The sequence below is a fragment of the Haliotis rufescens genome, unplaced genomic scaffold (assembly GCF_023055435.1).
Source record: "Haliotis rufescens isolate VD_foot unplaced genomic scaffold, xgHalRufe1.0.p SCAF_4, whole genome shotgun sequence".
In the NCBI taxonomy this organism is placed as follows: domain Eukaryota; kingdom Metazoa; phylum Mollusca; class Gastropoda; order Lepetellida; family Haliotidae; genus Haliotis; species Haliotis rufescens.
In genome coordinates this window covers 9710649-9722977 of record NW_025964112.1, presented here as the reverse complement: position 1 = coordinate 9722977, position 12329 = coordinate 9710649, and the positions used below count along the sequence as shown (strand labels likewise).

Below are 12329 nucleotides of genomic sequence, written 5' to 3'. Positions count from 1 at the left end.
ATGTATGTGTGTTAGGATATATACATCTAAGACTTTATGCTTGCAATATATCAGTGCAGTCGAACTTTGATGTGACGTATCCAGGTTGTCTCGACCTCACCTTCCGGTCCATGCGAATTCCTTCTATATATATATATATCATCATTTATACTCAGATCCAGGTTGTCTCGAACTCACCTTCTGGTCCCTGCGAATTCCTTCTATATATATATATCATCATTTATACTCTGATCCAGGTTGTCTCGAACTCACCTTCCGGTCCCTGTGAATTCCTTCGATATATGTATCATCATTTATTCTTAGATCCAGGTTGTCCCGAACTCACCTTCTGGTCCCTGCGAATTCCTTCTATATATCATAATTTATACTTATTATATCCGTATAGGTGTTTGTGTTAGATAAAATGTCTTTTTATCCATACATATGATTATTAAGAGTCATGGACCAATATTTGAGGCATGTTTTGTGGAAGTTTTCGATTCATGAACTGATTTCAGACAAAGGAATGTAGACGAAGCCAATTAAATTGCTCCGTCACAATTACGATTCACACTTCAATGAACACAATAGCATTTAACTTTCTGTCCCACAGACGATTGGTCAACTCATTACGAATATAACAGACGTGAACGACAATGCCCTAGAATTTTCCAGACGTTCTTACACAGGCAGAGTAAAAGAAAACTCCATTCCAGGAACTCTGGTTGATGATTTGGTGAGTGTGATAATCGAGATCTTGAATTAACCGAGAGAAAGAGAGAGTTGTTTGTAAATATATACATACAAATATCAAAATAGCACTGGAAGGCATTCATTCGGCCGGATTGCAAATTAGCTTGTAGCAGTGGTGTAATGCTAGGCCATGCAGAATGTAACGGCCCTAAGTTCCTTCGTCAAATATGTACTTAGGATCATATTCTATTGAGCAGGTGGACATAGCTTTTACCGACGAAGACGTTGGAGAGAATGGTTCTGTAAACTTCGCTTTGACGGGACCTGGGTAGACCTATTTTGCTGTTGAGAAACCAAACCACAACAAATTCACCATGAATACCAGTGAAACCCCGATTGATAGGGAAGTAACTCCATACGTAGTCCTGACATTAACTGGAACAGACAATCCATCTAATCCTAACACAGGCACCACTACACTCAACATCACAATCATGGACGTCAACGACAATGCACCACAGTTCAACGGCGGGACGACCGTATTTTTGGTGGATGATGCTTACGTTTTTCGCGAACACCTGGTGTCATCACTGATTTTCAGTGGTCCATAGTTTTCACAGCTATTTTGCCCTTTACGCCAAATGGAATCTGTTTCGGCGGATACTCTAGACTGGTTATTCTCTTCTTTTGACAATTTATATATTTTTTGTGTTGAATAATTAGTGATATTTGTTTCAGATCATGTACCGTTATTATATCCTTAAGGGACTTTACCGCTACTGAATGTATAGCTGAAAACGCATATTCAGAGCTGCATAAGAGCGCACAACAGAGAGTATTATTCCTTGGGCTATTCATAGCTATGGCAGCCCTACTTGCGGTGATCAGCCTTATTGCAGTATTTGCTGTATACAAGTAAGTGTTTGTTTGTTGTTTAACGCCGCAATATTCCAGCTACATTACAAAAATAATCGAGTCAATCCAGAGATTGACATCAAGAGCATCGATCCGCGCAATTGGGATACGATGACATGAATCAACCAAGTCAGCGAGCTTCACCACCCGATCTCGTTAGAGATTAGATAGCCACAGTCTTCCAGTTGCCATCGAGGATTAATTCAATTAATTTATGCATTCTCTATGTGTATTAAGTCTAATCCAGATAGTTTTGCATTCTATCGCTCTTTTGCATTATAAGCCCAATGGTATCTTTTTCGCCGGATAATCGATACTTGTTATTCACTGGCGTGGACGTTTTATATTAATGTATTTAGCAAACCACGACTAAGGTTCAGGTGGAGGACGTTAGCACATGAAAAACAAAATACGGATGACCTTAAAACAGCTCAGGAAATGCAGACAGTACCAACCGAATATGACCTACTTGCTGCAAATAGGACTGAAGAAGAAAGATCTTATTACAGACTCAGGGACAGAGATGCGGTAAGACTATAGCCTTTCATTCTTGACGCCATGTGTATGATAAGTGTGTCAGCCTGTGCTATATCTAATTGTATAGACGTGAATACAATTTAGTATTTTCCAACTCAACAATATTCATTCACTTAAAAGGGGCGGTCGGGTAGCCTAGTGGTTAAAGCGTTCGCTCGTCACGCAGAAAACCCGTGTTCGATTCCCGACATGGTACAATGTATGAAGCCCATTTCTGGTGTCCCCCGCCGTGATATTGCTGGAATATTGCTAAAAGCGGCGTAAAACCATACTCGCTCACTCACTCAATCATTCACTTAAAAGTTTGACACCTGCCGAAACTTAAGGTCTATGACATTAAAGAGTTATTCTCCTTTCCTATCTGATCCCTCTGGTGAAGCACAACATTTTGACTTTGATTTATAAAGTATATTCTGTAAGTGTCTAAATGGAATGTATTACTTTCTGGCCTTTGCAGCCACCCGGTGTTCCAAATGAAGCATATGTGTCTGCAAGTTCAAGGTAAGATAAACATACGTTAACATGTCACAACTAATATGTGTCAGGGGCGGTCGGGTAGCTAAGTGGTTAAAGCGTTCGCTCGTCACGCCGAAGACCCGGGTTCGATTCCCGATATGGGTACAAGTTGTTTGGATCTTTCACAATAGTATAATGTCATAGTCTGTCTATTAAATATATGTTGAGGACTAATACTTTTGTCCTGTTCCGGGCCAACATCCTACATACATCCAGTAGAGGGCAGCCCTCACTATGATGATGCTGATGCTTACGCCATTGAACTGCAGGCATGAAGAACTCCTCATCCACTCTCGGTCCTGGCGAGACAATATAATCAGTAGTGTCTTATTTAAAAATTGGAAACAAATATGAATCACCGAACTACACCCAACCCATTATCTTATTAATCGTTCAGCTTTCCTAACTCACAGGATTGTATGGCTACTGTGCATGTATGTCACATGGCAATGGAGGAAAATGACAGATGTGTTCAATATATATTGTCACGAAGCAACAGAACAGTTGTCATCGTGTGCCTTATCGGTGCATTATTTGAATACAAGTATTTGAAATGTACGTGCGGACATGGTAAATATCATGTGCAAGTCTAAGAATAATATTGCTATTCGGTTGTTCATAAACTATACACAATTTTGAATATATTTTAACGTACATTTAATTACTATTTTGTACTCATGGACTTTTATCCATTGCTTTTAAAGTGTGAACTGCTTTCATTATTATTTTCAAATGTATAACATATAGTATAAATTTTGTCAACTCCTAAACATACAAACATATATCACTATCAGTTTTCCATGTAAAAATATGACGAATAAATGCTTGTTTGGTTATTAATACTACATGTTTTCGTTTAATAGTTTCTGTGAAATATTAGGACGTTAATTATGCTATCAACCACAAGTTTGCCTGACCAAGACGTGTTTGGAACACACAATGGCATAGCTGGAATATTGCTGACCGTGACATAAAAAAGCAACTAAATACATGTACATATGTCAATATGGGAAAAGGGAACTTCGTTTGACTCAATGTATGAATACTTTTATGGAAAACATTTGACACGAAGACCTGAATAAGTTTAAGTCAATGGGTCGGTCTCCACGAAGTTTCAGCTTCTAAATGTTGTCTCTCAAGGTGCCCAGCAGGTATTCACAGAGGAATAGGAATTGGAAATGAACATGCCAACCGCATCCTGTTCTCCACGGTCAGGGGTCTCTTTTCAGTCTATAGGTCTAGGTATTATATATAGCATAATGTTATTCTCTTATAAGTTTTCAAAACATTAGTGTTAATCTTTAAAGTAGACAACCAATTTGACGTTGAATAAATTGAATAAAATGTAGCAGGACTTCAAATTGACATGTACCCAGTAGACCTTTGAGGTTAACAATAGGCATTAATTGTAGCTGACCCTTGAGCTGAAAACGGAGCAACTTTGACTTTTATCATTTTACGTATTGACAAAGTAGCAATACTTTATGTAACATAGGGTTCAGATTATGTACATATGGCGAGTGCACATAGTTACACCATCGTGAAAAGACATTGGACTTCAGTTTCTCCTATTAAATAGTATATATACAGATGTCACTAATACTTAGTTGAGCTTTAACTGTGTTGAAAATAACGGGTATGCTCTTATGCTACTTTTATTGTACAAAAGTAATTTAAAACAGGAATTGATCTCTGTGAAATATCACGAATAGTAATTGTGTGCCAGTTCAGGGACGTATGAATAAAACGGAAGCTTTCAGTTCCTGTCTATATATAGCTTTAGCTTACCATTTCAAGGGAGAGCACTCTTAGACGTCTCATTTCGCCAACTGAGAGGAGGCACGGAATGGTGTGCAGTCGGCGTAGTGTGGACATTCGTGACTACTCGGGTTATTCCGGCAATGCATTCTTGTCGGTTACGCGAATGGCGACCAGGGGTTTTGTAGATTAGAGAAAGACATACCAGCTTAGATATACATTGTCATTGTATACGATTGCATATTCAACCCACTGTTACTGTATCCCAATAATTTGTATTGACGACGTATTAAACATTATTATCACACGGAAAGGATGCCGGACAGAACCAGGATACTCATATTGTTCACACACGCTAAACATTCGCTCGCAACAGCTATTAAAGCGCCCCCTGTAAAATGTGCTCATGGAAAGTGTCCGCTGCAGAACGTGTTGCAAGCAAATGTAAATACCGCCCTTCTATCAAGACACGGTCCAGTGGCAGATCTTGGAGGTTGGTTGTGGGTAGTGGGAGATGCTAGTTTGGATGAGGCTGTTTGGATTCATCGGGTTCGATCTCCCATCCCCCACTCAGCCACTCCTACCCTCTGTTAAAATCGCTTTTGGCATGACCTCTGAACAACGGACCAGTATACATTCAAACTGATTTTACATTAATTTCTGTTGTCAGGCCAAGAAGGCCCTATGTAAGGTTTTGTATCAACATAGCATGTCTTGATATTTCGAAAAAAAACAAGGGTAAATAATTAATTGGATTTGTAAACAAAGCGACTAGGAGGATGAAAAAAACTATTGCAACCCGGTTTTGTTGTCCCGATAGAGGTAATCAAAGCTTGCTCAACGTTGCATAAACAGCCTGGCATGTTTAGGTGTGGCTGATCAGGTTACATAGGTAGCTGTCAATGCACCGAGGGGAGCTCCACTACAAAAGGGATATGCGTGTAACTTCCTGGTATACACGGAGTCTGGATATAGATGAGAAGACCATATCTATTCAATCAAGACACATTTACTGCTGGAACGGCCAAAGAAATTTACTTACACAAACATAACGTTCATTTGCATAGCAGACATCTTATATGTCTACATTTATGTTCACAGAAGACAAATTCTTTTCTGACTCTGTTTAGGTTTGATATGTCATGACATTGTCAACGCGCATGTTGACGGGGAATTCGCTCTTGGGGGAATAAAGGAGAAAATCGATATCACTGTCCCGGAACACTTTATGCACAAAATGTAAACAATAAACAATTGCACAATGAGCGGAATACCTGCTCTGACAACACAAACACAGCGATGAGCGGACCTTCCAGCTCAGGCATACATGAGGTGAGCGGAGCTCCAGCTCACCTCAGGGCGTTTCCTACGAGCGGCTACACGAGCACTCGGAATACCTAGCTTGACTAACACCCTAGTAACAGTGTAATGGTAGCACATATATAGTAATGAACAACAATGGAAAGACAATGACGTTGCTCTGGGCATGAGACTTCTGGGGGATGAACAATTAAGGCAATAAATGTCATACTATAAATAACAGTAATTAACGGGAAGTGATAAAGTAGCCCAGTTGGCTGTCAGTCAATATACAATGAAATGTTGGTGAGGAATAACAACGGGGATTAGCGCCTAAAACGTAATGACAATTAAGTTATGGAGACATGGCTACAGGGTAATTTGCCCTTGGAGTAAACTGCACTTCAGACAATGGTAGTCATAAGTCAGTCGCTATGACAACATGATGCAAAGGGAGTATTACTTTGGGTCACCCTTACATCTTTTATTTCCAAATCTATCAAAGGGTGACTACTGAGGACAGTTGTTAGACCAAGCAAGTTTGAAGTAATTTCAAAACTTATGTTTGATGAAATAGAAAATTTACCAGTAATTGTATTATTCAAAATACACATCGACCATGTATCAGTTTGAAACAGGTCACCAATGTGAACTTCTAGTCGTACACTGGTAATCTGGCAAAAGTATTTTCTTTCATGTGTCAATATACAGATATATGGGATTTTAGGCAAACAAGCCTCAAGGAGATTGCGTGAATGAATACTATTTCCAGCTCTTTCATGGCGACCTGTAAGTTATCGCACAACTATTCATGCAATCTGGACTACAGCCAAGTCACAGAGCCCTGTCACTTGATCAATTTTGTATTACGTTAAGGTAATCCCAACATGCTCCTGTACTGAAGCGGTACTGCATGATAACACTGATAACCGCATACAGACATATCTCTCCACATGTAGTTCATGCACCAGACCATCGATTTTGAAAAGGTGTATTTAAAAGAAAACTGACATTACAAGTTTTTTATCGAGTGACATATATACAAGAGGCACAACTGCAGCTAGATTATGTTCTGTAATATGACAGTCACTTGAACTGGTGAAACTAGCGACTCAGGATTCAATGAATATCCCTCCCATTGTTGACCGATGGGATTGAGTTGAGCTGAGTGTATGTACTGAAATGCAAAAGAAACGTCACTATGGATAGATATATGAATGCCTTATTTGTCCAAACACTGTAAATATTCTTTGAGACATATTAAAAAGATGAAACTTGGCAAAACTGATCATCAAGGTTGAAATTAAAGGGTCAAATGTTCTTAAAGTGAAACACAACACTAGTCTCTGAGAAAATGGCATCACAAGTCAGTATCTCGTGTGTCCGCCATGTGCATTGATGACTGCCGTGAACGTCGATACATGGAATGGATGAGGCGTTTGATGAAGGCCAATGGCACTTGCGCCCACACTCTGAGGAACGCCTGACGTAGTTCAGCTGCAGTTGTTAGCCGTCTTTGAATCTCGTCCCACATGTACCCAATGGGATTTAAATCGGGACTGACGGCAAGCCACTGCATGGTTCTGATGCCATTCTGCTGGAGAAAGTCTCTTGTTGCTCTCGCAGTGTGGGCACGGGCGTTATCAAGCTGAAACTCGTGGTTGCGGCGACTTGCCAAATAAGGTTTGGCGTGTGGTCTCAAAACTTGATCAATGTAGCGAGCTGCTGTGACACCATTGCCTCTCCCTGGACCGATGTTCTGGAAGACCACAGGGCCGACCCTCTGTGCAAGACCCATTCCATCCCACACCATGATGCTCGGACCACCCCACAAATCTCTCTCAACAACTCAAGCATCCGAATAACATTCCCCACGGCGTCGCCAGACTCTCTGCCATCTGCTGTTGAGATACAGTAACGACTCTCGTCTGAGAAGAGGACTCTTCTCCACTGCTGGTGACGTTCCCGGCAATGACGTAGTATCAGAATGGGTCCTCGATGCGGCCTGTGACAGTGGAGGTGTCTGCTCGTCAATCGTCGACGCACTGATGTGTCGCTAGTGTGTCCCCATGGTCTGTCGAGCAGTTTCCACAGCAGTAACAAAGCGATCTTGAAGATGCTGTCGCACAGTCTGACGATCCTGACGTCGGGTGGTGACCCTTGGTCTCCCACTACGTGGTCGGTCATCTGTAGTGTTGGTGGTCTGGTACCGTTGCTGGAGCCTGTATATGGTCCTTACGTGGACCTGAAATGTATTGGCTACGTGCCGGGCGGTTTGTCCAGCTTGCAATCGTCCAAGGGCTTGGTGTCGCTGATTTCTTGTCAATCTTGGCATGTGGTAGCAGTTCAATAGTGAATGAATGTTATCCGATCTGGGTGGATTTTTTTAGGGCAAGAAATGGGGGAACGCATGTGTATTTAAATGTTCAGGGAACTCACGTGCATCGGGTTACCATGGCCGTTGCCGTGATGCGTTTGGGCGACCGGTTTTATTGTCATCTGCTTTGTTTTCTTTAATCATCAAATTTCATTTTTCCGGACATGGTTATGTTAGATTTGAGAAACTTTGACAAAAAATACCCAGATTTTAAAAATGACAACTTTTCAAGCAATGTTACTTGGGGTGACGTTTCTTTTGCGGTTCAGTATACTTTGTATCTACATTACATGCAAGTTGCATTTTCCCCACTGCGACATTGACATGGTATGCATTTCTCAAGCAATAACTTCACAGTCATTAGTGGGAAACGCAATAAATAGAACACATGTTAAGATTCCTTGTTTGCAGGACATAGTCAACATACCAAATACGGATCCATTACACTAGAATTACTTCAATGGGAGTAAACTTGGCGTCACGAGATGTTTTTAAATCGTTATATTGTTTTGTCACAGCACAGTAGCTTAACTTACATGTTGTAACATTCAGACTTGACTGTCTCGTTTGTACTAAGTAGAAGTTTGTTACAAGGTATTTCACAGGAGAAATTTAAACCAGTGACGCTTAATAACCTTTTTTGCCCTTTATTGGCAATCGAGCGTTTCAGGACCTATGTTAGTGGGTTCGCCCTGACATGTATGACATGCATTACTTGGCTTTCCTCTCATATGTAGCTGACACGCTGTGACACAACTGAACTAGTTTCCAAAGCGACCACTCTCGGTCATGTTCATGTATGTACATGATTCAACATTTGATAGCACCCATACAAACATTGCTATGAGGAAAGTTTAGTCATGTAATCGAATTTGGATAAAGGAGAATACAATCTCCTTGTATGGGCAGATATCTTTATCAAAGCGTTTACATTGCTGACTGTCGGATCACGTGTTGTCAGGAACAGCATGTTGTAGCTCTATCTTGCATAATGATACTTCGTAACGAGTATGTTCTAACATTGAGGAAGTTGTTTGCTCGCCTATTCGCGAACACCTGGTGTCGTCGCTGTTTGATGCTCATGATCGTACAACCGACACTTATTTTTGGCAGATATTTTTTTTGTGAATATGGAAAGGGTTTGTCGCCTTCATTGTATTTAAACTAAACAGCTTATGTGGACACATGTAGAACAAGGTTGCCCTACCAATTAATGAGTGTTACGGGTAGCACATGTGGCCATTGATATTAACAAGGGTCGGGGAGAGGTTTAACTCCAAGGCTGTATATTGATATTTCATCAACAGGGTTGATATGACTGATATTCAAAGACATGAAAGAGGCAATGTGTCAAAAGAATATCCACTTAGTATGGACTAAAAAAGTTTATTCTTATTTTGATAAATTAGAATTTTCTGTTCTTGAAAGGGTGCATCGGAGTACACGACATCCCGAAACATTTCCCAGTAGAATTTGTTTTTTGTTGTTTAACGCCGCACTCAGCAATATTCAAACTATATGACGGGGGTCTGTAAATAATCAACCAGACAATCCAGTGATTGACATCATAAGCTTCGATATACGCAATAGGGATGGCTGACATGCATCAACCAAGTCAGCGCGCGAGATAGGTTGACTGAAATAATGAGAAGCGACTACCTAATATCATGTATATATTTTTGTGTTTGTACAAGATACAGATCGCAAAAAGACTTAGAGAGTAAGTTATAACTACCAGTGATTAGGAGCTCGAGCGGTATTGTCTTTGTCCTGGCATCACTTTTTAATTTGGCGTTATAAAAAAAATGTTTGCAAATCCAGATGGCATTGGAAAAAAATATTTGATACTCCACTAAACCGGGCAGTTAAGTATTGTCACTTTACGTCTACCATTGTATGGTCAGAATATCACTGTAGTCATTGTATCGATTGACCTTGACCAATATCTCCTTATTGTTGTCGCTTTTGATGCGTTTTATAACACATGCGTAGAGAAGCTATACAATTGCTAATCTCTACCAGGGGTAAAGGGTTGGACCTGAAATTATTTACATTCTTTATTCTCAAATCAACATTGCTCGTAGAAGAGTGAGTGAGTGAGTTGGGCTTAGCGCCGCTTTTAACAGTATCCCAGTTATATCACAGCGTGTCAGGTTAATGTGGGAGGAAAGGCCGACATGATGCAGGTCTCAGGCGTTTACCACTTCGGTTAAACCCTGAGCACGGGTATGGTGCTGACAAACCTAGAAAAATAATCGGGGCAAACATGGATTTGAACCCAATATCATAGGTTTATGGCGTGCCTAAGGAACGCAACTCTGCACAGCGAATCGCGGCGCCTTAGACGAATGGGCCCCCGTGCCCCCTCGTAGAAGACGGTACAAAAGGCGATCGCATGCTTGTACTCATATAAAGAATGAGTTATTAATTGTTGCTTTACGTCGCAGCAAGCAATATCCCAGCCACATCTATCTATCGAATTTGGGTCAGACAAGGAAGTTGTTTTGCTCGAGTAACGTTCCATACCATCACAGTCAAGATGCTCCGTTTAATCGGCTCTTGCGACTAGCGTGGAATGCACGGGACCTATATTGATATATTTACACCTGGATGAGGTTTTATCTGTGCCCTTGAACGAAATACTCGTGAGTTCTCGTTTATTCATAGGCGGCATTCGTATACTTATCACACTGTCGACATGCATGGCTGGAGGAAGGAAGTTTTTTCTCGTACAAAGCGAAAGCCATCACATGCAGCAAACATGACTAAAGGGCCTCTAGGAATAATGTATGCAGGCTCATGTGGACCCGGAAGATGTTTACTTGATAAAGGTATAACAAACGATAAAGGATATCAACGTCGCATATTCAATGTATCTTTATAATTTAACTGCAGTTTCGGGATGTTATGCCCAAAACTGAATGTGTACACTACCAAAATGGGATGGAAGAATATAGATGGATATTGATAATAAAAAAATGACAATATATGTTTATTTTTGTAAAATAACAGCCCTCCATATCATGCCTTTGGTGTCTGCAACAGGGATGAATAATGTCTCTATGCAATGAAAACAGAATAGATATCGTACAGGATTTACCCAGCCACGAGGAAATATATGTCAGAGGAAAGGTCTGCGTATATTGTGAACAGAATTGATAAGCACAAACGTTACACAGTGTTGTGAGTCTAAACTATTTCAGTCCGCATTAAAAACAACAGTAACGATTAAATTTAAATGATCCAATAATGACTATGGGTTACATCTTCTTGAACAACTGTTCATCGCTTCCTTGGTACGATAATATACTGACAACGTTTAAAAGGACAATTCTTTGTCATTGCAAGTTTGTTACAATGCATTCAGAAATTAATGATGGAAATTAATGAATGGATCACTCAAAATCAGTGATGCCACCAGGTGCTTGCGAAAAGTGTGAGCATGTCCTACTCTATCATCACTCACACAATTTACATAAAAATGTAAGTTTTTGTTTGTTGCTGATGCGGCACGCAGTATTACGCCTGACATGCGACAGCGGCCTGTGAACAATCGGGTATTGAGCTGATAATCCTGTGATCAGTCTCATGAGCAATAATCCACGTCATCACCAGCATTGACCGCTGATCAATTAAAGTAAGTTCCAGTGATTAAGGGGCTGGACAGGTAATTGTATTGCGCATCATGTTGACGAGAAGGTGTTATGTTTAGTAAATTCATCTGGATGTCCTCCATACAATGCTGTAATGACTTGACCAGGATATGCTTGTCGTAAAAGGCGACTATGCTTGTCGTAAGAGGCGACTAACAGGATCGGGTGGTCAGGCTCGCTGACTTGGTTGATGCATGTCATTTGATCCCAATTGCGTGGATCGATACTCATGATATTATTCACTGGATTGTCTGGTCCAGACTCGATTATTTACAGACCGCCGTCATATAGCTGGAATATTGCTGAGTGCGGCGTTAAACAACAAACCAACCAACCTACGACTTGACCAGGCCTTTGATGCCGACACCTTGATACAATGTTTCAGTTTGGCATAAGCACTGGTTACACCATCTGCACCTTCAACGAAAATGGACATCGGCGTATTTTCCCTTTATGTGTTTGGTGAAATGTTACCTTGTTGCAGGCCATATCAAGAATAAAAAACAAACAAAAAACAAGTCAGTTCTGACATGGAAGTAGGATTAGGCCAGTAGAGTAGATCCATTCATATGGATCGTTGAATCATTTGATCAGATGTTACA

The 12329-nt window shown here is 40.6% G+C and overlaps 1 protein-coding gene across 1 annotated transcript; it reads left to right on the top strand.

Annotated features, from left to right (window-relative positions):
- Positions 1 to 664: 664 nt before the first annotated feature.
- On the top strand, positions 665 to 3482 carry LOC124135883. The gene is made up of 5 exons (XM_046501552.2): positions 665 to 715; positions 930 to 1587; positions 1968 to 2115; positions 2582 to 2625; positions 2834 to 3482. The coding sequence occupies exons 2-5, from the start codon at positions 1535 to 1537 to the stop codon at positions 2913 to 2915; spliced, it is 327 nt and encodes a 108-aa protein (XP_046357508.2). The 5' UTR covers positions 665 to 715; positions 930 to 1534; the 3' UTR covers positions 2916 to 3482.
- Positions 3483 to 12329: the final 8847 nt, after the last annotated feature.